We start from the raw sequence: 18451 nt of genomic DNA on the forward strand, positions 1-18451 counted from the left end.
GGGGAAATTTAGAGCCCCCCTTTTCACCCATATATATATATATATATATATATATATATATATATATATATATATATATATATATATATATATATATATATATATATATATATATATATATATATAGGAAAATCCGGACTTCTGTTTTCCTGAAATCTCGAAAAACTGAACATGATTTTAAAGTTTTCTTTTCAAATCAAAGATAGAAAAGTTGCACATAAATATTTTGAAGAGCATGAAAACAAAATATTTTGGACAAATTTTGGATCAGGCATATTCACAATTTGTTATTGTGTATAAGAATGGTTTGCTTTAACTGCGCTTATCTTGAAGGGCCATTTTCGCGATAGCGATTTTGTTAATTTTTGCTTCTATTTTGAAATAATTATAAAAACATTTTGCTTTTTAGGTTTTGTAACCTTATTACATAGAATGCTTTTAAATGCTCTCGAACTTTCAACACACAACAAGCTGGAAAATTTGTACATCAGAAATTCTGTATTTCCAGCATTTTTTTGGGAAGTTGGAACTTGCGAAGTGCTTCTATTATTTTTGGGTCTATTTAAATATTATTAGTTGGTCTCTTTTAATTTTATCAGAGCTAGTTTAAGTTTGGTTTTTCATACTTATCTGTGATTTTTCAAGCAATTTTCTAAAAATAATAAAATCTTTTTTTTTTAAAGGCCTCCATAACCATAAAAACTTTTTAGTCCAGATTATCCATCTATTGAGATAAATAAATACCTTTGTGCTGAACAGTAAAGTAAGAAAAACAACGTTAAAAAAAGCACAAATTTGCCAATTACAGCAGACACGTGTTTCGGCATTACAGGGAACGCCTTTTTCAATGCAAAAAGTAATGAGCTTATGGATGAAAAGCTTTTGTCGGATGTCTTTTCATCCATAAGCTCATTACTTTTTGCATTGAAAAAGGCGTTCCCTGTAACGCCGAAACACGTGTCTGCTGTAATTGGCAAATTTGTGTTTTTTTTAATGTTGTTTTTCTTACTTTACTATCTGTCTATTGATCTATCTACAGTTCGACACATAAAGAAAGACAAGAATGAGCTATATGAAATAATGCTCTCAGAGAAAATGGGGGGGCGCTGGGGGTTCTCTCCTGGATTTTTTTCGAAATTATAGCTCTAAAAACTCAGTAATAGACAATCTTACAGATGTTGATTGGATGGGAGGTTCAAGGACCCTCCTCTCAGAAATGCTCCAAAGTTTAACTTCTTTAAAACTCTATAGTTTGGCCATTTTTGGTAATGTTTGGGAAAAGAAGTGTCCAGGGGTTCTTTCCAGCAATTTTCAAAATAGAAGTTACAAAAATGCCATTTTAGGTGATCTACAATGATGTTAATGGGTTCAGGGTTCTCCTCTGGAATTTTTCCCTCAAACTAGCTCTACAAATACAATTCTAGACGATCTGGGTGATGTTAGGGAAAAGAGAGTTTTATGGGCTGTCCCCTGAGGAAATTTTTCAAAATTAAAATCTCCAAAGCACAATTGAAAACTTTTTGAAACTGTTATGGAAAATGATTGTGTTTAGAGACTCCATTGCAATTTTTGGAAACACAATTTCCAATGATCTTAGGTGATGTAATGGGGAAGGGGGGGTGCAGAGATTATCCTCTCAAAATGTTCGAAATTAGCTCGAACACGCAATTCTGGATGCTTGATAATGTTAGGGGAGAAAAGAGCATTACTGTCCAGTGGCGTACCAAGACAGATGGGGGCCTGGGGCGCTACTCGAAATGGGGGCCTACCTCGTATTAAAACTGAAGTTTCTCAAACTATGTGTACTTACCATATATTACAGTAATTATTTTAAGTGGTACATTTTTACATATTTCAGTAGTGTTGGTTTGATTTCGGACACTATTGTAAATACCACAGTAAAACACATGTTTTTAAGTAAAATTAAGTAAATACTGTATTTTTAATAAAATTGTGCTTTATCAGAAAATATCAAAAACAGAAAAAAGTTCTAAAATTATATTGTATCTTAAAAATTTATTGCATCTGAACATCCAAGTACAGTGAACAGAAATGTTTAGGCATTCCAGATTAAATTAATTTTAGGATAAAAATTGGCTTTTACAGAAAAAAACCCTTTACTATTCCTTTGAGTAAGACACACCAAGACCAGGGAACTATTTACCTGATAACATCACCTAATCTCAGAGAAAAATATTTTTAAAACATGCTTACCTAAATAAGGATGAAATTCACACGTTCACAGTCTAAACAAAACTTTTCTGCTAGGTCTCACTCACAAAAAAAAAAAAAAAAACGCTTTATGTTCTTTAGACAAAAAAACTCTGGTGTGACCCTATACTTGCCTGACGCATTTGATTGAAGTGGAGAAAACGCTCCGCGCGGCTTCGCTGGTTGAATTAAAAATATTTAATGCTCGACAGAAATTAAGACAAAAAATTTTGCGTATGCGTGGGTTTAACTACTAATCCGATTTCTTAAGCGAAGAGCGTAATTTCCCCCAATTATCGGACAAAGGGCTAGGAACTATTTCTTTTGCTTGGTGGCCGCAGCTCATTTCTCCATAGTCAAGTAAGCTTGCAATCGAGTATAGAATGGATGGGAGGAGGTATTATGCAGTCAAGGTCAAAAGTCCCGAAGGATTGACCAATTAAACAGTTTTACGCTGTCGAAAGGGGCATAGCAAAAAGGAAGTCCCCTTTGCTTGAGTCAAAAGGGGTCCGATTTGTTCTTAGAAGTTATAGCTTCGGGCAGGAGACGAAACTTAAAACCACAGAAGTGCAGTTGGTAAAAAGAAAAATTTATCTGACTGATTTTTCCAACGCCACAAAGGATAGACAACTTCTCATTTAGGAATGGATTTTCTTGGTTATATGTTTGAATTCGGTTTCAAAAATAGTGTATGAATTAAGACTAGACCATCATAGTCTTAATACACAAAACAAAACATAAAACAGATATTTAAGCTGTATACTGTAATGATTAAAAATTATAAATGTGCATCTGTTATGCATTAGTTTTTTTAATAAATTGTTTGAAAAAAAAATGCATAAAACTTTGCTGAAAGCACTTAACAAAATAAAAGCAAATGATTTTTATAGGTTTAGTTAATTTAAAAATTTGGGGCCCCCATTAAATTCGTGGCCCAAGCGCTCAAGTGCCTTTGTACACTACGACGGGTCACTATGAAAAAAAAGTCATATTTAACAAAATTTATGATATATACTCGCATATATAGGTAACTGATTAATATTTCTAATCATGATGTATATGACAGATCTACTGGAAAAAATAAGATACAATTTTGGGGCTTATATCAAAGCGGGGCCAGTTTGACATAATTTGCCCTCTCTTTGTTTAGGCAAGAGTCAATGAAAAAATATTCATTCTACATAAAAAGTCAACTTTTCATTTATCTAAACCATGACATAAGGCACGTCTGGCGAAAAAGAAAAAGAATTAAAATTTTGGGGCCTATGTCAAAGCGGGACCTGGGTATCATAAACCCTCCATTGATCCCGAAGAGGTATTGATTGTATCCCTGAACAAATATTTGGTCTTTAAAAAAATTATGATTTATTAAGTCAACATGTTTAAGCATTCAAACCAAGATATGCGACAATATTGGTGTAAACCAAAAATTGAAATTTGGGAGCCTATGTCAAAGCGGGGCCTGGGGCAGACCGCCCCCCCCCCCCTTCGGTACGCCACTGTTACTGTCATTTCGAAATTTGGCAGGAAAGTGGGGGAAGGGGGTCAAAGATGCCTTGTCCAAATTGAAAAGGGCAACAACAGGTACAATGCTGTAACCCTTCCAACTCTCCCAATTCAAAATACCAAGTGAATATTCCAGCCTGAGAAAAAGTTCTACCTTAAGCCACCCACGTTATTTTGGAAAATGTTTAGTTCTTAGTGTTAAAAATCAGTTTCGTTACAACTCGGTACCAACATTTTTATTTTGGTAGCACAAAACTACAGCAAGTTTCAAATCTGTATCAAGTTACATTTTTATCTGGAGTACAGTCATTCAGGGCAACTTTTAACCACAATTTCTCTATTTGAAGCTAAACTGAATTCAGTGGTGCAACAGCCAATAGAGGGCAAAGCCTACTGCGCCTATCTCAGATTTTTATTTGTACCATGAGACAAATTTGGTGCAAAATAAATTAATACAAATAGTGAAACTTTGAACCAGAAAAAAAAATCTAAGTATGAAACACTTTCTAATTTTATTTCAAGCATCACAAGCTATCTATAATTTTTATTATGTTATACAGAATATTGTAATGTAAGATGAGAGATTTCACTAATTTTTCAAATCAGCATTTAGGATTAGCTTCTAAACAATAACTTAAGAATTATTGAATTATACAATTATCTGCGAACAATGTTGACAATTTATTTTTAGAATAAGAAAAAGATAATTGCATTATAACCTAGCCAATAATATACAGCATTGAGTCTTTAATAGCTTATTTTAAAGTTAAATATATTAATTTAAAAAAATTAAGTGATGCAAATGTAGCCCATATGGTTCAGAATTAGTGGCTAATATTTTGCAGCTCATCTCTCTTAATATTATTTAAAAGGAAGTCAAATATGTTTTGTTAAAATCTAATCCATAATGTTTATAATATTAAGTAGGGAGACTGGGGCAAGATGGCTATGTTAACAGTTTTGTTGTTTATTAATTTATTTTTAAGGATAGGAAAGTTAACTTTACATGAGCTGTTAGAGTAGTCCTTTGTAGCATCTATATATATAAAAATGGAGTTTGGTAAATTTGTTCCCTAAGATCTCAGAAACTACCCGGCAGATTTGGCTGAAACTTTCACCGTTTGTTCAGTTTGGTACTGGGAAGGTTTATAGACCAGTTCGAAAAAAATCCGATTGATAGTTCCCTTTTTATTCCAATTTTAGTCCCAATTTTAGCATAAATGCCTCAATATGAAGGTGAAAAAATATGTGCACATATTAAAATTATGTGTCCATGGAAAGCGCTTATTTTTCTGCTGAAGATGGCATCCGTTAGAAAGTTCTAAGTTGTATGAAAAACGAGTTTTGATCTTTTTTTTGTTCCATGTTCGAAGGCTTTCCTCAACCCAATTCATTATTTAGTGTATCATCTCAACTCCCAGCTCATAGCTAGAATTGTTGAATATTTTTGTGTTTCGTCTGACTGTTTGAGGCTTTTCTCAAGTCATATCTCAAAGCAATGTTTTTTCCCCAAGATTGGCTAATAATAACTAGATTTGGCTGATTATTTTCTATTTAAACGGAGCTTTAGTGTAAGTAATGGTTTTTGTTTTATTATTTGTGCTGATTGGACACTTAATCATTATCCAATCTAACAGCAGAAACTTCGCCAAAATTTATGCAGAAAGATTTCAGTAGCGGATGCATTTGGCAGTTTTTTCAACTGTCGCGGTTTTTGAAGCCAAAGACTACGTAATAATGTTTGTCAGCTTTCATCATGTACACAAAATATCGCCAATCAAAGAATCTTTAAAAACTTTTTTTTTACTGTAAAATAATCCAGCAACTAAATTAGGCAAATCCATAAACAGCACAAAAACTTCCATTAATGTGACTTTGAGCACAAATTCAAACCATCGCCAAATGTTACAACTTATTTTAGAAACATTTCGGATGAAATTATTTAGTGTCATTTTGTAATGACCAAAAGTATCTCAGCATCTGGCAACAATATCTCTTTAACAAAAATTAGTAACATGCCGTTTTACAAAGTAAGGAGGGGGAGCATTATCCAAGGTGTACCAAAACGATTCCCGCAAATTCGGTACCATTTTAAATTGCACCAAGAACCAACAATAATGAAAATTTTCCGAAATAACTAAAGCAAGATTAAGGGGATTACGGGTGCGCGGCTACATTTTTTAAAACAGTTCCCACTTCAATAGATATACAAAGAAGATAAGACTCCATGCATGTGAAGTTTGATTTCATATTTCGGAAATTCTTCAAATTTATATATGGTTGAATTTCGTGTTTTTGTTTCTAAATGAATACTATTTTGCTCTTTTTACTTACTTCTACTTTAGTTTTATGAGTAAGGAAGAAGCTAGATTTTAAATTCACGTCTAAAAGGTGTGTTTTAAATTCTTTCACTTAAAACAGAAAACAAATGCAAGTAACGATTGTTTCTCATAATTACTGCTAACCCAGGCAACGCTGGGTATTTTTGTTAGTTAAATATATTACCTTTTTTTTTAATGAAAAAAATGAAGGATATTTTTATTTTTTCATAATTTTAACGAATTGTCATCTTGCCCCAGTACTGGGGCAAGATGACTCACTCTGAAAAAGTTGAACATATTTTATCTTTTGAAAATGTTACGTAGCTTAACAAATGATAACTGTTTTTACATCTTACAAAGTATCAAAATTAAGCATAATGTAAAAATTTAAGTGTAATGTTGAAGTGTACAGCTAACGTAATGTAAAAATAAAAATGCCATTTTCGTAATTGGAATATTCCTCCTGCCACCACCCTTAGCATTTATAGCACTAGATCCATTCTTCTGTTTGAGGGTCACAATATTCCTCTTTACAAGCAGGACAACTTATAACACCATACTTTGAAGTTGATGCTACTGGATTGTTGTTTGGTGTGAACTGTATAAACTTTTGCCTAGAGCAAGATGATGAGCTTGTCATCTTGCCACTTGTTTTGACCCGTCATCTTGCCCCAGACTGCCTGTTTGAAATGATTCATCTTAATTGCCATTAAGGAAGGAGATTAATGAACATTAGGGTGGTCCAAAATTTCAAAGGTGAAATTTTTTTGAGTCCTACCCTCCCATTTGGTTCCAATACATGAGAAAATAAGTAGGACAAAATTTTATAGCATTTGAATAATATTTAGAGGTAGCTCAAAGCCGATGAAGTTTGCATCATTGCTGAATATAAGAAAATTGACAAAGGACCAAACTAATCACAAATATGATTGCTTTTCGATTTAAAAGAAATTAATTACATTGTAAAATTGCTACTAAATATGTACACAGTTTCAACATTTCACTGGCCATGAAATATATTCTGTAAATACACAATTTTTTTTTTTTTTTTTTTTTTTGTAAGATGTAGCAGGAAATGTAATTTTGCCCGATTCTTTGTAAGTTGACAAAGTTTTATGCTTTGACAGAAGAAGCATCAATACTGGCAAAAACAATAGCACCTGTTTTACTAGTACAAAATAATTAAGAAATAATTCTGGAATGTCAACACTACATTATACAATTGATTATTAGAGCAATTTTTAATAATTGCACAGTTTCCATACTTCTGCACCAAAATTACTTCTCTGTAAGAGATTCTAGGCCTGCTGGGAGTTTATTCATAAGGATAAATGCATTACAAGGCTCAATAATAAAGAAAATAAACTTATCTAAAGGGCCATAAAATACAATCTGTTAAAAAATTGCTGTATGAGTCAAGAGATGATTATCGAGAATTTCTTGAACTGATTTTAATAGTTTAGCATAAAACCCCTTTCGTAGAATCTGAATTATTTCACCTAGAGCTAAGCACTATACATAATGGATGTTAAAAATCCTGTACTGTTTTGAAATACAAGTGTTGAACCACTAGTTCACCATCGATTACGTAGAAGATATTGGATTTCAAAAGATTTGGTATGTTTGCAGAATGTGTTTATTTAAAACCTAGGGTGACAGTTTCTATACTTCAGAATGCACTATGTAATGATTTTAATTTGATGAAATATAAATTTCATAGTTGCAATACAAAAATATTGATGAAGAAGTAAGTAAAATTACATGGCTCTTTTTGACAATCAAGTGATACACTCGAATATAAGACATTTGGTAAAGCTGTTCAAGAAGTCAGTGAAAAAATATTGCTGCAAAGTACCTGAGATTATACCCAAAAATCTCATGAAATTTGAGGACTTCCTAACTTATGATCAGCTTCATGAACTGAAAAAAAAAAAAATAATTTAACTGATACATTTTATCCTGCAAAACTTGGGAGATAAAACAAATCTGCGAGTTTTGGGAGAATACCTTCACAAAGCACCAATATTTATTGGAGTAAGCCAGTAAATAATAATCTTGCAGAAAAGAATAAATATATATTATAAAAGATTTTAATGAAAAAATAAATACCAATTGAAGAACAATTTCAATTCTTGTTGCAGGTTGTCGAAAAACATTGCCGCATTTATACCAATAGCAAAAAAATAGTTTGGTAGGTACTAGCACAACCACATCCATAGACATTTAAATATAATTGTTGTATAATTTTCAACATACAAAATGCTAAAGATTTAAATGAAATATAGTTGTATTGCTTTTTTCAGCCTTTTCTTCTTTTATGCATTTATTACTTAAAATCAATTATTAATCGAACTTTGAGGATGTTGAGCTACCTCTAAAAGTTAAAATTATGAGCTGAAACTTCACAGTAATTAATTTTTACATAAGTGGAACCAAATGGGAGGGTAGGACCAGTAAAAATTAGAAATTTTTTAAAAAGGGCCTTTTTTGGACCACCCTAATGAACATTTATTTATGGAAAAAGGTAGTACTTAAACTAAGTTGCTCATAAATACTAAAGGGACACGATATATCTTATCTGTATCTGTAGCAGAGCTTATTTACTCATGCATAAAAGTTATAACGTAGCAGCCATTAACAATCAGAGCTTCAAAACTAATACAAATATGGCGATTTCAGTGTCTCTATACTATTGCCAAACGAGTGGCCAATGGGAGAGCCAGTAGTATCCAGTTGATGCTGTTACCCAGTAGAAAACGGAAAAAAAAAAAAAAAGACATTCGTCATCTTGCCCGGTTCATCATTTTTCCTCAGTCTCCCCTACTAAATGAGACAAAATATGTCCACTCTTGGTAGTTGTTTAGTAGAAGACAGTTTTTTATTAGAAGAAAGTTACTATTGCCATTTTATCTAAGAAAAACTATTTTATTTTTAAATCATGAGCTGTTCATTCAACTCGGGGGCAGGGGGGGGACTCACTGATCAGTCAATCCTATGCCAAGAGCATGATTAACCAGCAATGATTAAACAGTAGGATGAGAAAAAAATAACACTACTTTCATATAAAAAATTCAACTTTAATTATGAATAAAATACAAAATATTTTTGAAATATAAATATTTAAGATCTTTTCACGAGTGTCGTGTTTGTGCAACGTGCTTTCGCACAGCAGAATCTAACACAGCATGCATATCTTTGCAACCTTTAATAGCGAGCCGACGAATTTTTTTCATGTGGTCCTTATGTAACCGAGCAGTGATTTCATCACAGACGATTTCTTCTGATTTACTGAGTATAGCTAAATTTAATTCAGTTCTTCCAAATAAACTTTCAAAATGAGTTGCATCCATCAATGGAGTTTCTTTCACAAATCCAACCGAACATGCACATAAATAATCTTTCATAGGTATAGCTGCGTTTATTAAAGCTAAAGTGCCAGCATTTATACATGTGCTGCAAATGCCTCCATCTTGATAAAGAACCTAAGGAAAATAAATAATTGCTGTACTTATTTACATTTAATTTATAATAATTTATAAAAACAACCAAGTTTCTTAACATTTTTGTCAGATAGCATATTTATCACATTAAATTACGTTTAAAAAAAAACAATCAGCAACAGGCTATAGGCCAGATGCGTCTCTAGCTCTTTCTCTTGCAAGGTTTTCTTCATTTTTTAAAGCACTTTTCAAATTCTATGATAAAAAAAAACAACTCTTAATTTTTTTTTAAAATTCAGTTGGAATGCCGCCCCCTGGCTGCTGCGCCCTTGGCGAGAGCCCTACTTGGGCAGTTCTCAAAAGGTGGGAACAAAAAAGTTAACTTTGAGCAATTTCAAAAATTTTTAAATTTGACATCAATTTTTCTTTTATTCTATAGTATGCATACCTAGAACACAATAAATGAACATGAAAAGACAGCAGGTATTTGTAAAAATTGTTAATTAGCAAATTAAATCAGCAGTCTGTAGGTAACAGATTTTGGACATTGTTGTCCTGTAGGTAACGGATTTTGGACATCATCTTAATGTAACTTTCACCATTTTTGACCATTGTTAATCTGATTTTTAACTTTTCCAATGAAAATTTTATTTACTACTTTTCGAATTTTGCAATTTAATAATAAAGAGGATATTAATCAAGTACCTGAATGGCTATACATACTGCTCTTTACATATAATAAAGTTTTGGAATGATTTTGAAAAAGTTGATGAAAGGTAAAAAAAAGCTTCAAATTAAAAATAATACAAATGTAAAAAGTGACATCAGTTTTATAAATGAACATTTTTTTTAATGTCATAAAAATTAAAACGATGTCTAAAAATAATCATTGAAAAAAGAAATTTGTATTTGGAGATTGTTAAATTGTTTCGAAAAGAAAGAGAAAAAAAAATTTTTTAAATAATAAAAGCGGGGAAAAAAATTGCTAGCGCAGGTGATGAAGTCGCCAAAACTGGTGCAGCTGACGAAAAACTACATTTGTCGAACTGGAATTCCCCTCTGGTAACCTTTAGCTTATCGTACACTGTGTTGTCGCCAACGGAGTTTGCTTGGCGATTTTAGCGCAAAATGGCTTTCGTTCGATCATAACCAGCCATGTTTCTACTATAATTTATGTATTGTTCAATGTGTAATGTATTAATTATGCAAAATACCAATGGATTAAAGAAGATAACATTGTAAAACCTTTTTTTATTGAGGTTAGAAGACAGTGGATGATCAAAAATTATGAATAAACGGACAGAATTATCGGCGTCAAGATCGTAACACCATTTGGACATCTCACATGTATGTTTAAGAAAAATTTTTTTTCTTCTAAGATACTGCATAAAAGCTTATGAAAACACTTTTAAATAATTAAAAATTGATTGTCAGGATCTATAAATATCTTTAAAACGAAAACATCATCTACTTAGTCCTCAAATAATAGCATTGTAAAGATTGTAACTTTTGGACATACATCAAATTTCAAACTTACTTTTTTCTAAAATTGTTTGCAAAATAAATAATCTGTCTTTACGTTTGTTATTTGTGTAAAATATTTAAAAAAAAATTATTCAGTGTAAGTTTCATACCTTTAGTTTTTTTTGAAACGTATGGAAACAGTTAAAAAAAATTTTTTTTAATGGTACATTTGCTCAGTTAACGTTTTGGTATGTCCAAAATTGTGCCTTTTAGCAAAGAAAATATTTTTTTAAGGGCATTTGAAGAGCAATTTTTCCATAATTTATGTCAATTCTTGTCTCTATACAGTATTATAATTTAACTCAAAAACTTTTGAGTTAATTAAAATGAAAGTTATTTGGTGTTGAAACTTCAAAGTTGAGGTCTGTGTTTGCTCCCACCTTTTGAGAACTGTCCACTTACGCTACTGCACACAACATTTATAAAGTTTTGTTATTTATTTATTTAAATACTTTTTATGGGGGGGGGGTGACAATACGAGTAACTGACCTGTGTAACATCTGTGCTAGGAACTCCACTTCTTGTAACCCCAAAATACATGTTGCATTTTTGTTGCTATTTTGCCCTTTAAATTTTGCTTTTTTTTCTGGATATGACTGATGTACTTACTAGTTCATCAACATATATTTCGTTTATAACTAAGAACACAATTCTTACATGTTTTGGGAGAAATGAAGGTTTAACTTTTCGCACCTTCATTGTTAAACCTGTTTCGATTGACACACTGCTATTAGTGTGAAAGAATTAGAGATTAAAATGGCAGCAACCCGGACCTGCGTCTGTACATCGGAGCAGTATTGATGCATCAGTTTAGATAAAATTTCTAAACCGGTTTAACAATATAGGATGCACACCGGTTTTTGGCGATACATCGATGCATATCCCCCAGCCCTATTATCTATTTGGCCATGGGTAAGAAACTTCACATAACAAATGTTTCAATGGCTGTTCCAATAAAATGTGTAGGATTTGCAATTTCATGGGGTTCCCTTTGTTGTATTACATGTTTTTATTTATTTAGCTTTCTACTACAGAAATCTATGTGCTTATACTCCAAATTTCTGAATAGAAATTTAACTTTTGAATTGCACAGAATTTGCCATCCACATATATATAATAGCCGAAAATCACTTATCGAGTAATTCTCCAACATCACAACAATGGAACTTGAGATAAAATAGATGTACTTATGTCTGTCAACCTCTACCTTAATACAAAACCATTGGTTATAAATGATTAGCATGAGGATATTATTTTATTGTTGGAGCTCCTAAAGTTCAGTAATTTCGTTTTAAAAAGTTAGTATCCATGAAAATTAATATATGCGCCCATTTCAGCCTATAAGCCAGGCTTTCCATCTCATCGGTGGTCAGACTGCATGATAAGATACCTATTCGGCACTAAGCCATATAGTAATTTTGTTTAAAAAAAAGTTTACTGACCAGTTCTATAAAAGTGCAAGTGCCAACCTTCAAGTGAAATGAACAAATATTTTTACCCTCTCCTGTAAACGTGACTTACATATTAGTGTGGCTCTTTGAGGTTGATATTTATTAACTGGAACATGTCAAATTTGAAGGCCAGTCTCAGACAAAAACGCAAATTTGTCTTGTCATACCTTGACGGGGCATTTTCTAGTTTTGTAAAATTAAGTTTAAGTCTCTTTCCAAAGAACTAATTCAATTTTTTAGACTGCAATGGAGCTCAGTTAGCAACCACATCAGTATGATAAGTTTTGAGTTCCTTCTAATGAGAAACAAATGAATATCTATTGTTTCTGATAATTATAACTGGCCCAGGTAATGCTAGGAAATTTTGATAATCATAATAATTCTTTTTCTTAAATTCTACATTAGTATATTTTATGAACAAAATTAATTGATGCTCACCAAGAAAGAAATATCAATTTGAGATTTAGGAAAGAGATTAGTAAGGATTGCAGCTTCAAATGCTTGTCTCAAGATAACAGTCTGCTCCTGCAATTTTCGATCTGAATGGGAAATGGCTTTTCTAGCTCTGCCACTGAAAGGAGCTATTCGATACTGGCAGTTTATTACAGCTTTGTCACTCAATGGCCGACTTCTTCCAGTTACCTTTAAAAGAAAATCAATCCACAAATGATATACAAACTAATACATAAATAATATGAAGAATAAAATGAAAGTTTTAGAATATATAATAAACAGAACAGGCTTATAAGCTGTATTAATATACTTTTGTTTGTTATGTAACGAAAAAATCATTGATCTGGGTAGTAAGTGAAGAAGTGGGTTTTGTAGAAAATTTTCACTATATTAAGGTTTTGTAAAATTAAGCTTTCATACTATGGTTAAAGGCATCCTATATTTTTTGCAGTAAAGTGAATGCTATAAATTTTACATAGAGATGCACCAATAAGCAAGTTGGTCAATTACTGAATAATTAATTAGCAGAGGATTAAATTATTAGGATAATTTAAAAAACCACAATTTCTCAATTACCTTTTTTTCTCTACTTTTTAGAAGTTTTTTCTGTGAGTGATAGTCTTTCTTTATTTTTGAATTTAAAAAAAAAAATACTTCAAAATGTTATTAATTGATTCTGTGAGCTATTTTTTTTTTTTTTTTCATTAATGTTAATCTTAAAGCACTCTGCTAAAGGTAGAGGGTAGAAAAACGTAGACACATTAGACATTGTGCAACAAAGTATTATATGCCTATCAATATACATGATTTCATTCACATGACCATTAAGTCAAAATTTTCAAACCCATTTACTGTCAGTAAGTGTAGTCTAGGATATAATGTACAAAATTTTATCTCTCAACTCATCCAAGAGAAAATAGAGCTTCAAAAGTTGAAACCGTGTGAAAAAAAATGGTTTTTGTAAGTTTAGATAAGAAAATTTCTATTTATCTCAACCGAGTCAAACAATTTTACGCAGAGGGAACGCTGTGGGACGTCACCCTAATTTTTATTTTAAAACTAACATCATCTTGTTTTCTTTTTTAATTTTAACACTAGCGTCTTCTATCCCCCATCTTTTTTCCCCTAGGACTACATCACTGATTTTAAGCTTGCAGCTGATAAACATTAGTTTGAAAATATAAATATATGGCATTAAAAGTAACTAACTTCATGTGGCCCGTAAACTGTGACCAAAACTTGAGAATTCCCTTGAACAAAGTAAGCAGATCCATCTGCTCCATCAGATACACCCATTTTACATGCGATCTTCCGCACTTCATTAGGACGTCTCCCATCCATTCTTATGCCCAAATCAGAGAGCAACTCCATTCGTTTAATGCGCTCTGTACGAGACATAATTTCACTACAAGACTGACAGAGTTTTTAACAATTACGTGAGAAAAATTCAGGAAAACAATATGAATGGTGCCTTTTTTAATCAACTAGCGAAGAATTGAAAGATTTGTTTACATGCCCGCCGCTATTACGGCACGGGTATGGCTACGGTACTTGCATGGGCATGGATTTTAAATGAATGAATTACCAACGTTTTAATGCACAAAAATTGCAAAACATTTTCAACTTCTGTGATTAATCCCCGTCTATGCCTAATTTTTTTTCCTTGCCAGTTCGTAACATTTGTGCACGATTTCTGTACAGTTTTTGTAAAATGTTGCTATCACTCCATAGATTATTGTTCTTCAAAAGCGAAAAAGTGACAGCTCAACATGTCTTACTCCGATTGCATACATGTGGTTTCGGAAAGAGAAGGTTATGCGCGGGAGCATGCGCCCTTAAGTATATTTGAGCGTGGCCATTTCTCTAGAAATAGTTGTGACTCACGTGAGCCAAGGCACTGTTATTATATTTTGCTGTTGCATTCTGAGGAAAAATACTGATCAAATATAGTACAACATGGATCCAAATAAACTAGTCGAAATATTAAGAGCCACAATAGATCCTAATCAAAGAGAAGCTGCCGAAAAACAATTAGAACAGGTATTTAAATTTTTGCCGGTGATCCCATGTCGCATGCTTAACTATTAATTAAAGGGGCTTTAAGCCTAAAGCATACAGTTTTCGAACACTTTCGAAAGCATTTATTAAGGCAGCAGTTTCTTTCCTTTAAAATTTTCCTGTAAAATGATAAATTTCTTGAATCTTAGGGAGGTTTTTCGTGGTATTTCTAGTACAAACGCTTCATACACTCACTGTAAACAAATCTGAAAACTCATTTCTTATCTACGAGTTTTTTAACCATAATATATGTTTCTGTTTGCTAATTAAGTTTCATATGAAACTAAATTTGAAAATATAGACTTTAAGAACAAATAAATGTTTAAACTTAAATAATATGTGCAATAGGTAAATTAATGAAACATCTGCGAAGTGCCACATATAAATTTCTTAGCCCTCATTTCGCTGAAATTAACCCTTAATACCATGGTTATGCATCTGAATATGTCAAAGAAATGCTGATGCATTTAGCTGTCATTATACTGTATTAATGATGTACGTGTGAAATTTCAGCTTTACATATTTCTGGGTTACGTTTTGTATGCTTGTGAAAGTGTACTCAGAAAACAAAATTAAAATTTATTTTTGTACAGAAATGGGGAAAAAAACTTTTCTAAGTAGCATATAAGTATTTTTCATTAAGTAATGTCACTAATTACTAGGCTTGCCTGATATCCTGGTGTGCCGCCCAGTTTACTTCTTGTCTCGTCCCCTGTAAAATCTGAATTTGATTACACTACAGATGACTAAAAAAGTCGAAATAATTAACTGTGGAGGATTAATTAAAATAACTTTGTCATTTTTTTTACATCAGAGCCAGACTGACATGTCCAAAATTTTCGATTTTATGTAAAATACTGCATTTTATGTAAAATCCTAGTCCACATCAAGCCATGCAAGCGTCGTTCTGGAAAAAAAAATCCTCTAATTATTTACCAGTGTTAAAAGAGCGCACCTTTGTATGTGCCAAATGTTTTTCCAGTTTTCTGTAAAGTAGCGATTATGTGACTGGCTTTGAAGTACAGATTTGTAGTACTAACTTATAAAATTAATGTCAGATGATGAGGATTTTGCAACAAGATTTTAGAAAAAACTTATTTCTTAAAAAGTCCTAGCCAATGGGCCATTTCACGGCAATTTAGACATTTATGTCAAGTTTTCGTAACAGGACTTCTTTTTGCCATAACTTTTTAATTTACTGTTTGATTAGCATATTATTTTATTTAGAGCTTTTCCTACCAACAAAACAACTCAAATTAAAATTTGCAAATCAAACAGTAAATTAAAATGGCCAAATAAGATCACGTTACGGTCTCTACATAAATGTCAAAAATATAGTGAAATAATACCCAATACAAAGAACATGTAAATATTCAAATTTTTATTCCTCATTCAAAGTTTTTTTTTCCTTCCTAAAGAAACTTAAAAATATTGATACTTCATGTTTTTTAAAAAAGAAAACTGCAGATTTTCTCACTAAATTAATTGAACTTGACAAAAAATTATTTAATAGTTGAAATAACTTGCAGCAGCTCAAGTTTTATATCACAATTAGAAATTACTAATTCATGTTCATCAAACTGACTCATAAAAATCATGAAACTGTTTTGGAAATCTTTCCCTTTTTATAACACTTCTTGTTTGTTGAAAATCAAGGTAAAAAAATTTCTATGTATTTTTTTTTTTTCCAGGTCCACAAAATAATAGGATTTGCACCAACCCTTGTTCAAGTAGTCATGATGAATACATTAGAAATGCCTGTGAGACAAGCAGGTGTAATTTATCTAAAGAATATGGTAGCTCAGTATTGGCAAGATAAAGAACACGAGCCTGGCAAGCCCATACCCTTCTCTATTCATGAGCAAGACCGTGCCATGATCCGTGCTGCTATTGTGGATGCAGTGGTTTATGCACCAGAGTTGATACGGTATGTTTTTTTTTTTTTTTTGCTTATTCCAATCTTCATGCTAAGGTTAATGAAACTTTTATTAATATTGTCATGTTTTTGACGTTCTATTTTATCTAATCCCAAGATTAATACTAAAATATCCTACTGATGCTTTGAGGCGACTATTTTATTTCAATTCTTTACTAAATGTATATTGTTTCAGTTTACTAGCCTTTTTCTTTGAGGAACTGTAGTGTATCTGCAATGTAAAATTAAATGAAAAAGCAGAAGGAAATTAAAGAATTAGTTATTTCTTAGAAAAAAAAATCTAGTTTCATTTTTTTTTTTTTTAAATTCCTAACTAGCAGTCTGGTAGCACCTGACTGCTGATCTTATGAACTGCAGTGTATAGATATCTTGCAAATGAAACTTCATGATTGATTCACAGGAAAGAAACAACTGTCTTGTGGTTAAAAATCTAATTTTGAGAAAGGGGTGGTTGGATGGGAGAGGAAGATGAAGCCAAAATTATTTGTTTCTAAAATAGTTGGCAAATTGCAGGCTCAACGTTTCCAATTTCTGACCTTGGTTGAGTTTTTTGGCCGTAACAACCTTATTATATCCTACTTTCTGTTGTGCTTCTACATGCAGTATACCTACAGTCTGTTTATCACATCCAGAATGCAGTTTCATCATTATGGATTCATCAGTCTGGAATAGCGAATACCTGAGCTGTGGAGGCAGATGTCATCTCATTACAACTGAGAGTACCAACAAACTTGTAGCTTAGGTAAATTTAGCCGACTAGTGAGAGTCCACAGCCATCGTGCGGTTCAAGTCATGAACTGATGGCACAAGCTTGATTACTGTGACACAGCGAGGATGTCGTGGACAACAAAACACTATCAAAGACAGTTTTGTCTAAAAAAAATAAAAGTAGTCCGCAAAAAAAAAAAGAAAATTGTCCGAAGTGAAAAGAAAAAAAAGCTGTCCCCTACTGTGTGGGACATAATGCACTTATATTTGGTTTTACTGCCGCACTTATAAACCAAAACAAAACCATCTTTTTCAAATTGTTTACTGAAAAAGCAAATCTGAAATCAAAACAACTTATATTTCTGTGTACAAAAAAAAAAAGTCCCCACATTTCCGTGATGCAAGCCACATTTTGGTGATGCAAGGGATACATAACTAACATAGTGAATAATTTTGCTTGTTTGTTTGTTTTATCATATCCTTAGCAATGGTGTTATCAAGTTCTCTAAAAATGCAATGTAAGAACTTTTTCTTTCCCCGCTAATGACTTGAAAAAAAAGCATTTATCAGCGCATTGCATTTCATGGGATTGCTTCAAATACAAATATGGTTACTACCAGCTTTAAAATTATCGGTTACTACCAGCTTTTTACTACCAGCTTTAAAATTATCGTCATTTAATTAGTGTCTGATGTGAAACCTTTACTCATCCTTTTTTTTTTTTTTTTTCACGACTCCGAATTCTCCGAATTTTTGGTGAATGTTAGTGACATTAATAAAATTCAATATGCACCCCTGTTAAATGGTATTTCTAAAATTATTTTATGTTAATAAACTTTTTTT

At 32.0% G+C, this 18451-nt stretch overlaps 2 protein-coding genes across 2 annotated transcripts in view; one reads left to right on the forward strand and one right to left on the reverse strand.

Annotated features, from left to right (window-relative positions):
* Positions 1-9162: 9162 nt before the first annotated feature.
* Positions 9163-14423, reverse strand: LOC129222679 (exosome complex component RRP41-like). The gene is made up of 3 exons (XM_054857209.1): positions 14116-14423; positions 12892-13095; positions 9163-9520 (listed from the first exon to the last, which is right to left on the reverse strand). The coding sequence occupies exons 1-3, from the start codon at positions 14302-14304 to the stop codon at positions 9170-9172; spliced, it is 744 nt and encodes a 247-aa protein (XP_054713184.1). The 5' UTR covers positions 14305-14423; the 3' UTR covers positions 9163-9169.
* A 330-nt stretch (positions 14424-14753) lies between these two features.
* LOC129222839 (importin-7-like) overlaps positions 14754-18451 on the forward strand; it is a 58956-nt gene continuing 55258 nt past the window's right edge. Inside the window, exons 1-2 of the mRNA XM_054857390.1 lie at positions 14754-14946; positions 16656-16891. Coding sequence (XP_054713365.1) covers positions 14863-14946; positions 16656-16891 — 320 coding nt within the window. The 5' untranslated portion in view covers positions 14754-14862. The remainder of the gene's footprint in view (positions 14947-16655; positions 16892-18451) is intronic.

This window comes from Uloborus diversus, chromosome 5 (assembly GCF_026930045.1).
Source record: "Uloborus diversus isolate 005 chromosome 5, Udiv.v.3.1, whole genome shotgun sequence".
In the NCBI taxonomy this organism is placed as follows: Eukaryota; Metazoa; Arthropoda; class Arachnida; order Araneae; family Uloboridae; genus Uloborus; species Uloborus diversus.

Excerpts from the sequence above, each read along its gene's own strand:
- LOC129222679 (XM_054857209.1), bottom strand. The coding sequence starts at position 14,304 with ATGTCTCGTACAGAGCGCATTAAACGAATGGAGTTGCTCTCTGATTTG. Across the intron at positions 13,096-14,115 it reads CAGTTTACGGGCCACATGAA|GTAACTGGAAGAAGTCGGCC; the intron begins GTTAGTTACTTT and ends TTTCTTTTAAAG. Across the intron at positions 9,521-12,891 it reads AAATTGATATTTCTTTCTTG|GTTCTTTATCAAGATGGAGG; the intron begins GTGAGCATCAAT and ends TATTTTCCTTAG.